The sequence below is a fragment of the Heloderma suspectum genome, chromosome 1 (assembly GCF_057233095.1).
Source record: "Heloderma suspectum isolate Gila_16-S chromosome 1, 16-S_ref, whole genome shotgun sequence".
NCBI classification, from domain to species: Eukaryota; Metazoa; Chordata; class Lepidosauria; order Squamata; family Helodermatidae; genus Heloderma; species Heloderma suspectum.
The window spans coordinates 344632340-344652482 of record NC_139458.1 but is presented as its reverse complement, the minus strand read 5'-3'; the positions used below and the strand labels follow the sequence as shown (position 1 = coordinate 344652482).

General features: G+C 43.7%; 1 protein-coding gene across 1 annotated transcript in view; it reads left to right on the top strand.

Annotated features, from left to right (window-relative positions):
• Positions 1 to 17031, top strand: part of EPM2A (EPM2A glucan phosphatase, laforin) — a 68251-nt gene extending 51220 nt beyond the window's left edge. The window contains exons 3-4 of the mRNA XM_084827748.1: positions 5088 to 5329; positions 15697 to 17031. Of these exons, the coding sequence (XP_084683874.1) occupies positions 5088 to 5329; positions 15697 to 15971 (517 nt within the window). The 3' untranslated portion in view covers positions 15972 to 17031. The remainder of the gene's footprint in view (positions 1 to 5087; positions 5330 to 15696) is intronic.
• The last annotated feature ends 3112 nt before the right edge of the window (positions 17032 to 20143 follow it).

Here is a 20143-nt window from a genome sequence, read left to right as displayed (position 1 = left end):
CCAATCCCACTCCTTGCAGATTTTCCCCTGGTTTCTTATCCCACCAATTCCACTACTTTTTTCTGCCCTGCCTGGAATTGCCCTTTGGAATTGCCCTTGTCTTGCGCCTCTTTTGATTTTGGATTTGAACAAAGCTGTTGGTCTAAACATTTTTCTGGAAGCTCTCTCTTCTTTCACTTGATCCTGCATAGGGGGTGCATAGAATCCCTCCAGTGCTTTATTGTGTTTGAAACACAATGAACACCATAGGCTTTGAAGGGCAAATGAGCATCCATAAAAGCACATGGCCATGTATCAGGAATGCAGAATCAGTCACTGTTCAGTGGTGAGTGTCTGCTACAGATTAAGAGGAGCACACTTGCTCTTTAAATGTTATACAGCCCAATCCCATGCAGTGTTAAGCATGCCTAAGCCTGCTGAAATCTATGGGCTTAGATTTGCAGTAGCTAACGGTGCATAGGATCATCTGACTGACAGAGTTCATCATTTGGACATGTGATAGACACTCTGGAAGAACATCTGCTATGTAAAGTGTGAAGCGGCCTTAAGTGAGATTGAATCAGAGCACATGACTGGCGAAGCAGAGTGAACTGTAAGTCTTGAAAACTTAGTACAGTTTAAGTAGATACTAAAGCAGGAATTCATTGCTGTGTTTTTTAAAAGAATGCATTGGTTTCCATCTAAACAAAATCAGCAATATAAACAACTTTAATGGCTGGTGAGTGATTTTATTGCCAATTTCTTCTGCAAAGTAACTTAATTTTGGCAAGTGTTTAGCTTTAACCATAGGTGGTGGCCATAGAGTGCCTCATTATAGATAAACAAGTTAAATGCATCACTTAAAGTCTGCTTATACAGGACCACTTTTACAAGGCTTGTGGACAGGGATGGGTTGCTCGTGAGACTGGAAGGAGCTTTATGAGGCTGACAATTTTTTAATGCATCGAAGTGCCAATGTACAGTGCAAAATAGTGTCAAAACAGCAATGATCTTTTACAGCTCCAGGCTCACAATGTCTCTGTGGGCAAGAAGATGATTCACCTGTGTATTGATTAAATGAAAGGAATTTGTGGCTTCAGCTGTATCCAGACTGAATTGTCAAATTTAATTAAGAATGTGCGAAGTTGAGCAGGAAGCCATCCAAGCATTCTGTGCTTTGGCATCATTAAAATAATTAAAAGTGTGGGGACAGACAAAACACTGACTGCAGAAGTGTTTACTTTGCTTATGGTGGCTTCATTTTCATAGACTTCCAGAATCTACCCTACCCCTTATCATGCTTGAGAGGAAGGGATAGGGTGGGCACTTATGAAGTGATTCACCAAAAAAGAGGACACCACTGTGCATAAAATTTGCATATGCTAATTTATATGGGTAGATACAAATTTAGAAATCATTATTATAATTTCAATAGAAGGACAGTGTATCTCACCGTAGTGTGGAAGATGGTGACTAGTGTGTGTGCCTTGCTCAGTCTGCTGTCCAGGTGCTGTTGATGGGCAGCTTCAAGGCCCGGCTCTTCCTTCTGATGGGTCTTTAGCTTTATACTGGTCTTGGACTGGACAGCCCTTCACACAGAGGACACCTTCAAAATAGAGAACTATCCTCTGCCAGCTCTTCAAATAGAGGACTGACCTCTGTAAAGGAAGACACATGGCTACCCTAAGAAAGGACGTCCCGCTCCCTACTGGCTTGGGGACAAATTGCCCGCCAACTGGCATAATGGGCCAAGGAGTATAAACATTAATTCAGAGTGGTGAGGGATATATGGAGGGATTTACTCTCATGCATGTCTCCTCAGTGGAAATCCTTGTAAGGGCATTCTCATTGGCATCCATAACCGAATAGCTGCTGTTAAGGGCTGCCTTGCCATTCTCTCTCTTAGGAGCATTGCTTTGTGTCTCTGTCCATTTTCAGGCAGTGTCAGAAGAGGCACTGGTCAAAATGGGTGGCCAATATTCTTACTGGGTATCAGATCCAAGCAATTTTTCCACCACCACCCCCATTGGCTTGACTGGGTCTGATGTGAATGGCTTTTAAAAATCCATTTATCTATTCCTTACCATAACTTGGAACTTGCCCGTATATTACAAAGAAGTGGGTAAAGAACATTAAAGGTGTCCCCAACCAGTCGTGTCCGACTCTAGGGTGCGGTGCTCATCCCCGTTTCTAAGCCGAAGAGCCAGCGCTGTCCGAAGACGCTTCCATGGTCATGTGGCCGGCATGACTGAACACTGAGGTGCACGGAACATTACTTGTGCTTATTCTTTTTCATGTCTCCTGTAATATGGAAAGTGAGATTTAGGGATCTCAAAGAGTTGTAAGCTCCAGTAATTATTTGGGACTCATGAATCTTCTCACAGGATCAGTCCCTAAGTCCCACTTCTCATGTTGCAGTGCAAGAAAGGAAATAAGAAATGTGAGTAATTCACAGTCTCCCCTGCCGCACACATCTCTATAATGGATATACCAGCTCTTAGTGTTTCGGTCACACTGCCTTGTCACCTGGTAGAGTATACAAAGCTTACTTTTACTAAGGGGATCCATCTGGATGGGTGCTACTCAAACAGCTTCTTAGGAAAGCATCAGAGAAGGCCAAGATACCAGAACTATTGTGATACTAGATTAGAAATGATCAAATGGACTATGAACAGGATTAGACCCAGAACATAATTTTGTCTGGTCCATGCAACTAGTTACCATATCACTTCCTGGGTATTGCATCAGGCTCAGAGAACAGGAAAGGATGCCAAGGGGACAGAAATGCCTTCTATCCTTGTATCAACCTCTGCTCTCCAAGTATGTAAAAGAGCTTCCAGGCTCGGAGTACAAGGGAGGAAAATGACAGGGCACTTCCAAAAGCTTCAGTGAGGATGGAGGTTCCTCTTAGTTATCCTCCCTGATCGCTCTTACATACACTTGGAACATAGGACAATGCCAGGATGGAAGAGGAAACCAAGACAATTCAGCCCCCATATTGTCCTCTTCTGCTTCCCAAGCCAGATGATAACATCTGGCTTGAGGTGATCTGAACCTTCAGCAACTTCTCTGGGATATTCGGTGTCAAATCCTTACGAAATTGACTTACCTTGGTGTAGACTCAGACCAGGTACAGACTCTTCAACTGCACTCCCAATTGTCTACTTTCTGAGATGAACAGATGCTCTGTCTGTTCAGACCGCCAACCTGTAGAGGCTGGACATAGATGAAGGGAGGGGGTAACTATTGTTTCTCAATCTAACTAAGGGCGCAACCCTATGCATGTTTAGACAGAGAAAAGGCCTACAACTCCCAGCATTCCCCAGCCAGCAAAGGATTGTGCCCGAAATGTCTTAGAACAACAAAATTCAGAAGAAAAGAATGCAAACAGATTGTATCCTCTGTATGTTTTCTGACATACCATACACTGAGTATTGTGCAATGCTTAGCTACTGCTGTGGAGAAGCAGAGCTATCACATCCTAGGGAAGCAGGAGTGTGTGTTTTTTTAATGGAGGCCTTAAACTACTGTCATTAAGGCACCATCAAATGAACCGTGGCTTTATAAGGCAGGTATTGAATCTACAGCAGAATAGTAGAATTTGCTGTTTCAGTGACAATCCTCACAACTGTGCAGTTGTTTAACACATATGCCATATTGTAGTGTTCACATCAGTTATCCATATAACATGCTTCTCTGCTGTAAATGCGGAAAGCCTTTCTCTGAGAGTTCCTTAAGCTGTCAAGAACTGTTTCTTAAGCTGTTTCTTTAACTGTCAAGAACATTGTCTTCTGAAAAAATAGTTGCTAGAATACTGTACTAATGACTACAAATGACAAGTAGTTGGACATTGCATTCTGCTTAATAACATAGACCAGACTTCCCCAACCTGGTGCCCTCCAGATGTTTTGGACTACAGTTCCTAGCATTCCTGACCATTGGCCCATGCTGGCTGGGGCTGATAGGAGCTGAAGTCCAAAACACCTGGACAGCACCAAGTTGAGGAAGCCTAATCTAAATTAATTTTATTGCAGACTATTTTAGACATCCAAATCAATAAGTAAACCCAGTGATTGTCATGAGCTTGCCCAGGTGAGTAGATTCTTAGCCACATTTTGCTCCATTACTTGATCACAATTCCATAGAGTATGATAGCAAAGTTCTGATGTGTAATGTTATACTCATGTTCCATGTGCAGCTTTTACCACGGGTTATGGGAAATTATCTGTTAGATAGATTGCCAAAGTATGAAGATGACTTCCTAGGAAGTGATGAACTCTTATCGAGACCACAGCTCGACATTTTGCAGCAGAAGGAGCACATTTTCTCAGCACCAACCTGGAGCAACTGCCAAAGCTTTATAGACTGGGCTAGAGAATCAAGACTAAAGTCTCACCTTCTGAGTGCTATTCCTGCCTGTTTGAGGGGTCAGTTACATTTTATGCAGCTCCTGACTTCTTCTAGGCAGCAGGATGTGGTGTTGTGGGGACCCTTCCAGGGAACTCTCAGGTCTTTCATTTCCTGTGAAGAAACCAAAGTCCACCAATCAGAGTTTAAGAGAGGTGCCTCCTTGAGGTTTGGGGAGGGGGTGCAGTTTCTGGTATCAGTGGATCAAGGAGTGGATCTGAAGCTACTATCGCTCAAGGACTCTGCATGCAAGAACTGGCCAGGAGACATGATATAGACTTGGACAGTCCTTTTCTCGCTGACTACAGTAAGGGTTGAGACTTTATTATATGCACAGTTGCAAATGTGGAAATTCACTATTCTCCTTTTGCTTTTGTTTGTTTTGGCTGCCTTTCAATGGCCCTATATGTTCTTCACATGCTTTCTCCTACTGGAACTGTGGGCTATTTTGTGGACCATCTGTGTGGTTGCAGAGATAAGATTTAAAAGATTAAAGCAGTATGTCCACTAAGAAAATTGAAGCTAGCAGGAATGTGGGCAGCAGCAGACTGTTCAACCATATAAATATAAGGGAAGGACAGCAGTGGGTGTGCTGGAGCCATGAACCCATACTCTCCTTCCTATGTATTGATATCCTGTTATTGAATCATAGAAAGTCTTTTAACTTTCTCTCTCTCTCTCTCTCTCTCTCTCTCTGATAGGATTTTGCCAAATCTATGGTTAGGAAGCTGCCCTCGTCAAGTGGAGCATGTGACTTTGAAGCTAAAACATGAGTTGGGGATTACAGCTGTGATGAACTTCCAGACGGAATGGGATGTTATTCAGAACTCCTGGGGATGCAACCGCTATCCAGAACCTATGAGCCCAGAAGTTCTCATGAAGCTGTATAAAGAAGAAGGACTTGCCTATGTCTGGATGCCAACACCAGACATGAGTACTGAAGGTAATATTCATGTTCCTCCTCTAGTAGAATAAGTATGGTTGTATCCCAGGCTAGTCCTATTTAGAATAGGCCCACTGAAATGAATGGGACTGAATTTAGTCATGACAAACTTAAGTCCCATTCATTTCAATGAGTCTACTCTAAGTAGGACTAACATTGGTTATAACCCCTAGAGAAAACAAAATCCATTCAGGAATATAGTTGTATTATGTAAATGGTTATCTTTTAACATTCACGTAGCTTCACAAGTTTCCTATTGTTACCCTCCATGCACTCGGCTTGCAGATATGCATGCCATATACCAAACCTATTCTTGGAGTGTTCTATTGATTTAGAAAGGGCTCATTTCATAGAATCATAGGATTGGAAGGGGCCTACAAGACCATCGCGTCCAACCCTCTGCTCAATGCAGGAAGTCTGATTCCCAGGCGGTCTCCCATCCAAGTACTAACCAGGGCTGACCCTGCTTAGCTTCCGAGATCAGACAAGATCAAGCTCATCCAGCCATCATTATTGTGGTTAACTCTGCATTGAGCATTCTCGGAACACTCTGAATACACTTGATGTTCAACAGTACTTGAAGAAAAGCTCTACCTTTGGTTGTAGGGATTAACAATAGTACATGATGATGACAGCAGAAGTAAGAAACCGTGTTTCTCCAGTGGATTATAATTTAATCAGTAGTACTCAAAACATCTAGTGATGTCGGATAGTACCATATATATAAACAATTGTGCCATTAAGTATTGCAGCAGGATTGATCTCAACTTTCCCACATCAAATATTTCCCTTTGACCCAGAAACTAGATATGCCAAAAAACTGTCAAAGAATCACAGTTGATTAAGGTCACTCAGCATGACTTTCATGCATGTGTAGTCTGTTCTTCCCCACAAACATTTATGCCACAATAAATGTGTTATTCTTTAAAGTGGCACAAACTCCATGGTGTTGTTTTTCATGCAACAGACTAACATGACTGCTCTTCAAGAATTTCAAATTGCTATATGATTAATACAATAACACACCCATTTTCAATATTCGAAGAACAGCTTTTAGGAAAAAATTGTATCCATCCAGTCAATAGTCTTCATGTTTGCTTTGTTCCAGCCCTGGAACACATTTTTATTTTTGTAGTGTGTATAAAAACATTTGTGTCTCACCTTTTTGGGCCAAAAGGACTTGCAACAATAAACAACAATAAATGCACACAAGAAAAACAACTATTAAAACTTAATGGGTGAAATAATCAAGTAATAATTGATCAAATCAAATTAACCAGTGGTAAGCAAAAGAACAAGAACCAGCAAAAGAAAGCAACCAAAGGAGATCACTTCAAATTCAGGGTGTCCCAAGTGCTCTCTAAAAGAGTACAGCCTGGAGAGAAAAGGCCAGCAGGGAGGGGACAAAATGGCCTTCCCCTGGTTCCAGGCTTCAGTGTCTATGTTGAAAAGGTCCTAAACTGGTAACTGTCATGGCCCTAGGTCTGGAGGCTCAGCATCACCCCAAAGAGCCCAACAGATACCGGTCACCTGACTCCATGGAGGATCCTTAGGGACCCTGACACATCCCCCAGACCCAAGGACTTGGCCCTCCCATCAGCCTCCAAGAACGGCTCTCCCAAAGCTTCTCAGGTCCCTCAGCCACATTGGAGCTTAAGGCTACAATAATGAGCATGGGCCCTTTGATTTTGAATGGTGTACCCAGTGGGAGGTGGAACTTCTGAGGAACCTGAACTTTATGGCCCACTTAAGCCCTCAGCTGCTGCTGGAGCCTTGCTGGAATGACAGCTCTTTTTATGAGGAACTATCCCAGTCTAGCAGCTCCTGCAGAGTGCTGCCTGAGGGGGGATCTTCATGACAACAGAATGAAAAGTGTGTTGGATTTTCATGGAATCAGCTTTGCTCCACCAGGGACACGTGAAGCAAGATAAGCTGAGAGTACTGTACCTTTAAAATCTGGTTTCCAGGGGTCATACAGCGCTTGAAAGGAACATACTTCTGGTGGGGTGGGGGGAGTAAAACTGAACATTATCAAACTGGCAGAGGCTGCTCAACCAATGAGAGAGGCTTGTTTCCCGCCCCTGTCCAGGCTCCCCCTTACTTCTACATTATTATGACCAGAAAGCAACTAATTTTCCCCTTGTGTGCAGATTTCCCTGAAGAAGCCAAAATCCCAAGTTCTCCAGTGCAGCATCTGAAGGCTAGGGGTGTACGAAACCCCGCTTACCTGGCTCTGCCAGGTTCCGCAGGTTGGGGGAGGCGATCCGTTCCTCCCTCCGGAATCCTCGACGGGGGGGAGGCGATCCGTTCCTCCCCCCTGGAATCCTGCCCAGCTGGGTCCGCTCCATAAATATTTATGTAGCCTAGCACGGATAAAACGGGAACGCAAATGGCGTAGGGGACCTCATTTGAGTCCCTGCTTTAGCCGTGGTAGGCTACGTAAATATTTACATAGCCTATTATGGGCTACCATAGGGACGCAAATGGCGTCCCCAACTCAGGACTCTATTTGCGTCCGCACCAGCCCGGCAGCAGCCAGAGCCGCTGCCGCCAGAGCCGAAGCCGCAGCCAGAGCCACAGCCAGGTAGGCTCCATTTCACAGGTCTTTCGCGGGGTGGAGTGGCGGGGGGGCTCTGTTCTGCCACAGATTCCAGGAGGCCGAATTCACTGGAATTCGGCCCCCTTGGGATCCATGGCGGAATTCTCTAACATCCCTACTGAAGGCTCCTCCTGAGAGCTTCCCCCAACCCCAATTTCACAGCATTCCAGCAAACTGCTGCGGAGTTATTGCCTCACTTTTCCCCATGTCTGCACTTTTGTCTATTGCTTCCAATTTTGCCTATTGTCCCTCCCCCCGCACCACTTTCTCCCTTTCTCCTTCTCCCTGCTCGCAATGAGAAGCTCCTGTAACTGTGATAAAGCAGAGAAATGACTTGAAACTACAGAACATCAAAGAAGATTCAAGAGAGCACAGGGAGAAGTGAAAGTGCTTTAGGGCGAGTTACTAAAGTTAGCCTTTAACCCTTTCACTGCAGGGGAGCGACATCTTTTTCTTACTTCTGAGTAAACATGCACAGAAGGGTGATATGTTAAAGATTAAAAGCAGGCTACCTAAGTAAATGAGTGTCCCCACTACTGCCGTAACGTGGATGGCCGCTGCTGCACTCCTGGGGATTTTCTCAGTGGGAAAACGTACTTCCGTTGGGGAAACAAAAAGGAATGGGGCATCCCATCCCTTTGACCACGTCACTGCCAGGTCACAGAGGCACACCCAGGATTTAACGTGTGTGTGTCGGGGGACATGGAACATTGTGGTAAAACAGCCAGGGAGCCACTTTCAATAAAACAAAGTCGGAGTAAAAGGAGTTTCAGAAAATGCGGCTTTTCAAGAGGGAAGCAGGTGGTTGGCAGCAGATTGGTGATGACATCATCTGTCCTGAAGGAACTCGGATTGCTCTAACTTCACACTAAATTGCTCTTGAAGACAGCCCCTGAGATGCTCTTCTTCACTGCCTTGCTGTGTTCTTGTTTACCTAGCATAATTGCCGACTGAATGTGACCCATGTCTTGCCAGTCGTAGCTTCCTACTACCAGAGCTTCCTTGAGTGTCTGATTAACTGCTGCTTCCCCCAAGTGGGGGAATTGTCCTAGCCAGGACAATAACCACCTGGGAAAAGGAAGCTGGAGCAGGTTCAGTGAGGAACTTTTTACAATGTATGGATAGGTTTGTATGAGAACAGGCAGTCCCTTTTTAAATTAGAAGGCAAGAACATTTGGGGTGCAAAGAAAGGCAAAGGTTTTGACAGCCAGGCTATCTTACAAGCATAAGCACTTAGGGAAATGCTAGGGAAATGGTACTCTTCAAAAGGGCTCAATGATTTGAAGGCAGACACATTCCCATCCTTGCACTCCTCCAACCCACCTAAGTTGGTTACCCCAAACTAATTATTCCACTGTGGCTCTTAGATTGAAGACTCTCATAACATTTAAAACAATGAAAGATTACCTTACTTTCAGTGATAAACTGGACTGAGAATAATTGTTTGTGATTCAACTGTCCAGGTAAATAGAGATAGAAGTCAAAATTATTTATCTCTTGGGATATAAGGCAATTAAAGATGTATATTTATTGTATAATAGAGTGCTCAGTGGGTAATTAAAGTGCAGTCCACATTGTTCAAGTGAAGAAAGGACAACTGAAGTGACTTGGGGTGCTTTCAGACGCAAGGCTTCTATCACTACTATTCATTCATTCATTCATTCATTCATTCATTCATTGTGAGTTTCTCTGGCACTGAAAGCAGTGAGACGGCCTGTCCTTTCTCTGTGCAAAGAGAAGCCAGAGTGATTGCTTCATGCCTATTTCTGCATGGAGAAAGGGATGCCAATGATGGGGAGTGTTTGGGGAAGGGGAAGACTTAGGGAGGGAGGCATTCCCCCCTGACATCATCCCGCACTCAGGCCAAAACAGGTCCCCATGCCTGCTACAAAAGAATCAGGAGGAGGCTATCCTGTGGTTCTGTCTGTGCTATCTTTAATTGCCTTTGTGTTGATCCATAAGTCCTGGCCAGTCTGTTTGAATTTTTCCCATCCGTTTGCCCTTCCCTGTGAACCTGGCTTATCCTCTGAGAATAGGTTCTTCTCATTACTTGCCTCCACTCAGTTGTGTTAAAGGTATATCTTTTGGAAGCATATCTGGTGATGCGCAACACCTGTAGCAGGGTCTACAAGGAATAGAGACCAGGGTCTGTGTCTCTATTGGAAGTCAGTGTTATTAAAAATATATATACTTAACTAAAACGCAATGTCCTTTAGCAGTTAGTTCTTCTTCCTTAATAAAAATTACAAAACTTGCCACATATCAGCTTAATCCACAGTTATTTTGTATTACATTTACAGTAATTTTCATATACATTAGTTGAAATGGTGACAAGCAGATTCCCCAATCCAGCAAGAGAGAGTCACATATAGAAGTAGGCTTCTGCTTGGATATAGACTTTCATCTGGATGGGCTTCTGCATTGCAGTGCTCATCCAAGTTCCACTGAACTGACTGGACACATTTTTTCATGCAGACAGGAATGTGCATCCCCGTCAAGGGCCACAACTTGAGATGAATCAGGGCCATCACAGAATTCTTGGTCTAAGAATTCCAAAAGAATGGCTATTATACTTTTCACCAGTAACTTCACAGCAGGCAGCAGCTGCAGCAAATAGGATGTGGTGGTCCAGCCTCGTCACCCTACTGTTCTTTCCGATTCAAGTTCCGGGCAACAGGATCAACTCTAAAGAGCCTGGTGCCCTCCAGATGGGTTGGACTGCAACTCCCATATTTTCCCAGCCAGTATTGTCAATAGCTGCTCCAGCACATCTGGAGGGTACCAGGTTGAGGAAGTCTGCTCTAAGGGCTAAACTAGATGTTACGCAATGTGACGGTTAATGTCCTTATACATGCGTGTGCATGTGTGATTTAAAGCAGATGTGGGAAGCTGCAGTTGGAAGTAGAACAGCAGCTGAGAAAATAGGATAATCAGCTCTTTTCTTGCCTTCTGTTTTTCTGCTTGGAATTGCAGAAGGGCAATGTTGAGTGGAAAAACAACAAACATGGAAAGGGTTAAGTACCACTCCCCATCCCTTCTTGGCTGCTCTTCTACTACCAATTTTAGCCTTTAAAAAAAAATTTGGGAAATTTCTTTTACATAACTGAGTGTAACATCTAGTTTGGGACTAGGTCTGGCCCTTGTTGTTCCCCCTTGGGTGGGTGGGCTAGGGGAAAACGGCAGGCTGAAAATAGAAAGCAAGGTAGGATGTACCTCATATAGACCTCCATGGGAGCCTGTCTGGTGCTACCATTTGAATGCCCCAAGTACTACTGTTCCTGAATGCTAATGCTGCTGCATCACTGCCCCAACTACCACGACTTATCACCAATGACTATTCAGGTCTCCTGACTACACAACCTAGAGTAGGGCATATTTTTACTTAAAAATATTTACCATCTCTCAGCCAATCATTCAATGTCTCTTGATGGGGTGGGAACAACGGCCATGTGGCCACACGGTCTGCTTGGATTCACGTTCCTGACTACGGGGTAGTGAAACTACTAGGAGTGAGAAGAAAAGGGAAAACAAGTCCACTCTGCCCCCGTCCTTGCACCTTAGCTAAAACTATTTGCCTTTGTGGAGGCTTTATTTATTTATTTATTGCATTTATACCCCGCCTTTTTCCTCTTGCAAGGAACCCAAGGCGGCTTACATTATCCTCCTCCTCTCCATTTTATCCTCACAACAACAACCCTGTGAGGTGGGTTGGGCTGAGAGTCTGTGACTGGCCCAAAGTCACCCAGTGAGCTTCCATGGCTGAGTGGGGACTAGAACCCGGATCTCCCAGCTCCTAGTCCAACACTCTTGCCACTACACCACTTGCTCTCATTATTGTCCCACGTGAACACACGATCCTTCTGAATTTTGAAAGTTAGGGGAACATATTTACGGAATGTTTCGGTCTTCTCTGCGTCATTATTATCAAGCTCTAAGCAGTTGCCAGAAGGCATTGTCAAGTAATGCTAGCCATTTCAGTGCAGGAGGCATGACTACATTTTCATGCCCTCTTCTGTGCTCTCCATTTCTGTTTCCATCCTCTCACTGGTAGAGAGGTTGGATTTCTCCATCCTTGTTATTAGGGCTGAGTCTCTGATTGAAGGATGGGCCTAGAGGGAATGAGGGAATGAAGGGCAACTTTCTGCTTCCAGCCCTTTGGGAAAATCCTTGCATGGTACATAGGACGGAAATAGGGGAAATATTTACTTATTTATTGAGTTTCTAAACCATCCGATAACTGGTGTTACGATACAAAACAAGTCAGATAAAAATAATAGCAAACGTGATAGTACCAAAAATAAAACCAGCAGCTGAGTAAAACAGTGCAAAGACCTAAAGGCACTAAAAACAGTTTCTAAAATGCCTGGGAAAATAAACAAAAGGTCTTCATCTGGCACCAGAAAGACAATAATATAAGTGTCAGGTGAGCTTTTCTGGGGAGGGCCCACCAACACTGTGGAGGGCCACCAACACTGAAAAGGCCTCCCTCTGCACCTCATTTGGTGGGAGCATCTGGCGTAAACATGGAAAAGACGTGTTTGGTTATAGAGCAGCATTGACCAATCAGGCAGGTATGGGAGCACATAGGAGCCTGACCTCACTGCAGTATGTCTGCATGACAAAACCTGTACTGGGGAAAGCATTTGTCACCCAATGGGGAAACAGATGTGTGCGTGCGTGTCTGTCGGTCTATCATCTATCTTCAGTTGTTGCAATCTGTCTTTCCCTTGCTCCACCTCTGTCTTCTGTCTGCTTTTCTTTTTTCTTTTGAGCCCTTCTTGCACCTGATTTTCTTTTATGTATACTTTGCTATTTGTAATAAGGAAGGCTATGCATCAATTAAACAAACAAACAAACAGATTATCAAATTGATAGATGACCCTGAAATGGGGTGTGGAGAGAACGCTGTCTTGGTGACAACCAAGGTGCCCTCTAAGCAACACTGCACATACAAACTTTCAGAACTGTTTTTTGGCAGCTTGACTGGTGAGGCCACTTCCCGCCACTCTAATAACGTCGGATCCCGCATCAGCATTGGGCATTAAATCCACACTCTGTTCATTAGGAGGTTTTGGCTCAGTTGACCATCTTATAGCCTGTTCTCCCTCACAGAGTTGTTTTTATTTATCATGCATTATTTGTTGTGGTTTTATCCTGCTTTCCAGACAGCTATTTTCTGCCAAAGTGGCTCACATCACTTTAAAAAAAGAGAGAGGGGGGAGGTGGGGGTAAATAAATCTTGCCATCAGGCTTACAAACTAAAAAAAACAAGACACAAACTAAAAAGATGAGATGCACAAAGGAAGGGAAGGGAAGTGGAGGCAAAAGACAGAGGAGGAGACAAGTTCTTCCAGGCCAGAACAAAGTGGTGAGCTATAAATCAGCCTTTATAGCCAGCTTGGGCCAGCCCAGGCTGATCTCCCCTTGCTAGTGTTCTTTCTCGAGTGTCCTGGTGTGGCTGTTGTTCCTTTGGCTGATGGAGGGGGGCAGAGCATCATTTCCCCCTTGCTTCTGCAGCCCCAGGGCAACTGGAAGCTGGACCTGAGTGTTCCTTCTGTTGGAGAAGGGCAAAACAGGCTCCCTGCAGCTGTGCCTTCTCTGGGCAATGGATGGGACCAGCCTGGTCTCCTTCTTGCCATAATGCTCCTCCTGGGAGGCAAGGGGTGCGACCTCCTAGTGGTCCTCTGGCCAATGGCAGAGGCCTGTGTTTGCTGCTTTTCAATTAATCAGTACCAGGTTATATGAGATGAGAATTGTAAAGCACTTTGCAGAATGGAAAATGCAACAAAAAGAGGTCCATTATGAAAGGTAGCCATCCCATGCTGAGGGCCACTGCAAATGTAACATTATTTGTGCACAGAAATAACCACTGAGTTGAAAAGTGCACATCCATCATATCATTTGAAATCTGATGGATATAATGCATGATCAGTTGACTTGTGGCAGAAAAGAACACTCCTGCCATGCTACAGATAATTAAGAGACCTATGCAAAAAAGTAAAAATTTACACACAAAATCTTACACCTACACCCAAACAGTCAAAATAAAACACACACACACACACACACACACACCCCGTATACTACACTGCAAGGATGATACATAGAAGATCAATGTTGTTGATCATGGTTTATTTACAGTGTTATTCAAGTTACCATTGGACATTGTGCCAAAGCATCAATGAATTGTCTTCTCTCACTTTCTTCCTTAATTTTGGACAGCTGTATTTCAGTGCAAAGCTGACTTGTTTGGTGGGAGGTGAGAATTTACATTAAAGGTATCTAATTGAGCAGGAAACGAGTACTCTCTGTGTAGTGAGTCTTCTGGCATTGAATTAATTTATTAGCTCATCGGGAATTTTTAGTACATTTCTCTAAAATATATTTAATCAGCATATATTTAACATCCTCCATAAGGAAAGTTGTCTTCTGAAAAATCAGTAAGCTGGTTCTGCCACTTACACTAAAATAAACAAAATCTTTGGGTCTGCATCAGAAGGGTCATATGTGGCCTCCACTCCCAGTGCCCCCCCATGCCCATTTTTACATCTCTTGCTGACGTAGAATTCCCCACTTTTGGAGAGCCTTTCAAAGGCACAGATTCCACCAGAGCCGTACTTTCAAAGGGTGTCCGTCAGTGGAGGCTGGTGGCGCCGATGTCGGTGGGGTGGTAAATCCGCTCCAGGTTTCAGTCAGAACCAGTTGGAAATCTAAAGAAGCTGCCCAACTCCTTTAGAGTTCTGACTGGTTCTGACTGAAACCTGGAGTGGATTGATCGCCCCACTGACATTGGAGCCATCAGCCTCCACTGGTGTCCCTGGCCGGCTGGGGAGGATGCAGCCCCATCTCTTTCTGAGCAAAGAGTAGAACCAGTCTCTCTCTCTCTCTCTCTCTCTCTCTCTCTCTGTGTGTGTGTGTGTGTGTGAGAGAGAGAGAGAGAGAGAGAGAGAGGAACTGGTGTGTGCATAATAAGTGTGTGTGTGTGCTGAATTGGTGTGGGGTATTTGTAAATGGATAGATAGGGGCCTTGTCCCACCCAGTGCTCACTCTGGCCCCACTCGTCCTGATCTTACCCACTCTGGCTCTGCCCAGAGCGTGGCCCCCAACAGATTTCAGGTGAGGGAATGCAACCCTTGGCAGTACAAAGGTTGTCCACTCCTGGTTTCATGAGACCTGTTGTGTTGATAGAGAATTGCCTAGCACTTGTCTAACAGCCTGCAACCCAGCACACAGTTTTGCTCACTTAAGGCCCACTTATATCAGGAGGCCTAAGCACCTGATATGGTCTCTATAGGCAGGGCAAAGGATCGCTTTAGGACCCACAAACTGAAGAACGGAAAATCCTTTGTTTCTGCAGACCTCTGATCTGTCACTGCTGTAAAGCAGTTTTCCCCAACCTGGTTCCCTCCAGATGTGTTAGAAGACTACAACTTCCAGCATCCCCCATCAGCATTTGGTTATGTTGAGGATGATAGGACTTGAAGACAAATATCTTGCGGGGGGCAGAAGCTATTTGGTATATATCGGGTTGGAGAAGGCTGCTGCAAAGCAATCTTTAATTATAGTTCACAAGAGCAAAAAAGCATTCTTTTCCTTTTTTTACCAATGAAAAATTCCTGCAAATGAAATCTAGCCCTTTCTAGGACAATGATTTTAACGCAAAAAAAAAAAAGAAAAAAAATTTTTAAACACCCTGCTGCCACTCTTTCTAATCTCTTCTTTTGGGGAGGAGGTGCTCCTTTGACAAATGTCCTGTTTTTAATCCTAGGTAGAGTACAGATGTTGCCTCAGGCTGTCTGTCTCCTACATGGGTTGCTGGAGAACGGGCACACTGTCTACGTTCATTGCAATGCTGGTGTTGGCAGGTCCACAGCTGCCATCTGTGGCTGGTTAAACTATGTGCTGGGATGGAACTTGAGGAAAGTGCAGTATTTTGTGGCCTCCAGGAGAGCAGCTGTCTACATCGATGAAGAAGCTCTGGTGCGTGCCGAGGAGGATTTCTTTCAGAAATTTGGACCTCTTCGTTCCTCTTACAAGCCTTAGCAGAAAAAGAAGAAACCATTAGAAGTGCTGTCCAACCCACGCTGTTGAGAAATCATGAATCTGGCTCCAAAAATGGCATCACTGCCTGGGGAAATGGTGGGATGATGTGAATGGTGCTTTCTGATAGCATTTTGATTTTCCCCAAACAATAAGCATTAGGGCTCTAGTTTGACAGAACATGCAGCAGTCAGGACAACGATTGTGCAGCCATGTTAGGAAAGGAGTAATCACATCGATTAGCTGTTTGGCACATTGATTAACTATTTGGGCAGGGAAGCAAGGGGAACTAAATCCAGCTCCTCTTCTCCTTTACAAACAATTGATCAACAGTATCATAGATTTTCTAATAGGACTCAAGAACAACACCATGCACACGCACACAGGAATCTGAACCGGGAGGAAAGGCAATTTTAGCACCTGGTTCTGTTCATCCGGCTATGGAAAAGGATGGATGCCCCCTAGGCAGATCAGGGTGAAGCTTCTAAACTTCCTAGTCCACTCCTCACTCAACGAGATCCTCATATCATAATAGAGATGGGTGATGTGAAGTGTGTGAACAAAGAAAAAACACTTGAACAGGTAGAAGACTGGTTCACAAAGAAAGCTGTTACAAACTAATACCCCTGAACAGACTTCACACACACACGTGCACACACCTGGGTAGTCTGGATTATTACTCAAGCTGCCTTGAGTCCCAGTATTGGGGGAAAAGCTGAGATATAAGTAAATATTTTTTAAAAATTGATCGTTTCAAAGGGAACCTATATCAGAGTCTTTGACAAATGGGAATTGTAATGAAGTGGGAATTAATGAGAAAAACAAGGACTTTGTGTATTCCTCTGTCTAGATCAGCACATTTGTTTGTGACGCATGAATAAAAATGTATCTTACAATATGTGTAATGATTTGTATTTTAAATATCACTTTAAAAATTAACTTCTATTCTTTGTCTATTTTAAATGCTTAGGAATTAAAAAGAGTAATTCCTGTAGTACAGACTGAATGTACTGAAAGAAGCTGTTTTTATAGATTATTCTGGATCATAAAATGGATCATAACTAAGATCTTCAGGCTTGGGAATTATTTTATAGGTAGTTTGATACTGAGCCTCAAAAAGAGATACATAATCGTGGGGCTTCATACTGCTTGCCCGCTGAAGCTCGTGTTAGGCTGTACGCGTGTCATGCAGGTGCGTTGCGCTTATGTCTTGACTGTATGCGCAGCACCAAACCCCCGTCACAATTTTTTAAATGTTCTTGGTAGGGCTAGTCTGCATGGAGAAACCACTTTCTGTCAGATGATGGTATTAGCCTGGTTACCTCAGTATGAGGCAGAAAATGGCTATGAGAGACAAATCAAAGTCAGAGAGTCAAAGCCAAAAAAGAGAAAGAAAAGGCATGAGATGGGGGGGGTGAGGGGGGGAGATTAAAAAAAAAAGACAGGGAAATCATAGGGAAAGACAGAAAGGGAAAAGAAAAAAAGTGGATTTCTGCAGGCCCTTAAAATTGACAGTTGTGTCTGTCAATATTGAGTCATACTTACAACTCCATCCAATGCCATATAAATGTTATATTATAAAATGATATATGCCAGGAAGACTTATCCATAGCTTCTTACTTGGGTTAAAAACATCAGTCTTCAGCTCACATCACAATCAAAAGGTGTCCCATAAAAATGTAATTTTTTATACTTCTATATATTTTCATTTTCAGGAAGCTTGGGAATGCTGAAACCTCATTCTTTTGACTCAGGGAGATTCCCTATGACTAGGTTTGACATCCTGTGTGGTCCTAACCAAAAACATACTTTAGATTTCAAATTCACTGTCTTCTTGTTCCGATTGACCCTCTGATACACCCTCAGCACTCAGTAACTGAGACACAATGGACAAAATGCTTCCACTGAAAAGATCTGGCCCTGATCCAAACAGGCATGCAGATCCCGGATTCTGTCTAAATAACTGAAAGGCATTGCCAAAGGTGGACTTACTAACCATTTGTTTCCAGCGCTGGCCACACAGCTCATATCCAATGACAGAAGGATGAATCCAATTATGGAAATCATGTTCTCAGCCCCATTTTGCACATGTGGTTTCTGGACCAGCAGGAATTCACATAAAGAAGTCTGAGCCTATCCACTCAGCACCCTCACTGGACTAGGATGATTGCATTTGAACTTAAATGAGGTGATACAAATGTTCTTTGTATGGTATTTGCTGTCTGATGTCTGTGTCACACCTGTAAGTCATCACTGGATGCTGCAGTTATTGGGTGATGAACTCAGTGTGTGAACTCAGCCTCAGGCTGGTAACTTTCTTGCATTGTCTTGCTCCCCCAGAACAAAGTGCCTTTCCATTGGACACTGTATCCTTTCCATTTAAAGTAGGATGTTCATCTGCAGAGCACACATGCTGTCACATCCCTTTTTCACCAGGTAAGGATTATTTGGCCCCAGATTTAACCAGGCTGTCCAGAAATTAAAAACGCTCGTATCTGTGGCCATTTAGTGAAATCCCATTTTCATCATTTTAAATCTGAAGTATATTTCTGTATTTAATGTCTATCAGTGCCAACGTTGTTTCAGCATGGAGTGGATGGACTTCCCATGTTTCACTGCATGATTTTTTTTCATGTATTGACTCTACCCTGCATTCTATTCTGTCTTCTGAATTTCCTTGGGGAATTTCTGTAATGAATTTCAGAAACTGGCTTGCTGCAACTTTCTGTTGCTTTTGCTTGTGTGTTTGTGTTACCATTTAGGCAAGCCAGGGCCACACACGACGGTGCACATTAAAATCCCAGGATTATATTTCCCCCCTGAGCATGATCTCATTAACATTCCTTTTAGTTAATGGAAAGGTCCCACCTTGTTCGTTCAGATCCCACTGCTTATTGTTCCCCATTTATTTAAAGGCCAAGACCTTGTGGCTGCAAGATGTGCTCTTGGCCTCGGGACTCCTCCCCTCTGCAGGGATGGAGGCAATAACACTAGACTGTCATTACTGGTGCCATCACTACTATACAACACTGCATCATCATTACAGGACTGTTGTAAGCCACTCTTTCTCAGCTCCATCCATCCATCCATCTATCTATCTTTATTTTTATTTATTTATTTATTTATTTCATTTCTATACTGCCTAATAGCTGAAGCTCTCTGGGCGGTTCACAAAAATTAAAACCAAACAGCACACAGTAAAACAATATAAAATATATAGAACTTTAAAACCACAATATAACAATACAACCACAATAAAACCTAGCAGCAGTGCAGGAATTTGAAATACAGATTTAAAACAGCAAAGCTAAAAGTCTAGAAAGCTAAAATGCCTGGGAAAATAAAAAGGTCTTCACCTGGCGCCAGAAGGAATACAATGTAGGTGCCAGGCGAACCTCGCTAGGGAGCTCATTCCACAGCCGAGGTGCCACAGCAGAAAAAGCCCACCTCATAGGAGCCACCCGCCTCACTTCCTTTGGCAGGGGCTCACGGAGGAGGGCTGCTGAGGATGATCTTAAGGTCTAGGCAGGCACATATGGGAGGAGGTGATCCTTCAGATAACCTGGCTCCAAGCTGTTAAGGGATTTAAATGTTGGTAGAATTTAAGCCTTGCATTCAACTTTATGCAACAGTAAGCCCTTGGAAGTGTTTCTCTGCCATCCAAACACTTGAGTTTGGGGCAGAATCCTTCTGCCTGCAAAGTTTTCTATTTTTCTCCAAATGTTTCCATCAAAGTTGATAACGGAAACGCATGCCTGTAACAATGAATGTTAAGTTTTAAATTGTATTGACAGTGTTAACTGTACGGTAGAGCCAAAACCAGAAAAGACCAGACTGGGACTCAGGTCCACAGATTTTGACTTAGAAGGGGAGGGCTTAACGAGGTGAGCCACAGCGCCAACAGGCATGCTTGGTTTAACTCATATTTCTAGTTCTTTTTCAGTGAAATGGAAAAATGACACACACGTAAATAGAGAACTGTACTCTGTTTTTCTCATTTGAAAAGTCAGCAGTGGTTTATAGCCTTTGGGGTGGGGGCATGAGGCCTAGTGTGCTGATCCTGTCCAATGACAGGTAGCAGACATGTTATGGGAGCCAAACAGGCTCCATATCTTCATTAGGATCTCAAGGACTGGCCAAAAGGGAAGGGGACAGGGGGCCATTTGACATGCAGT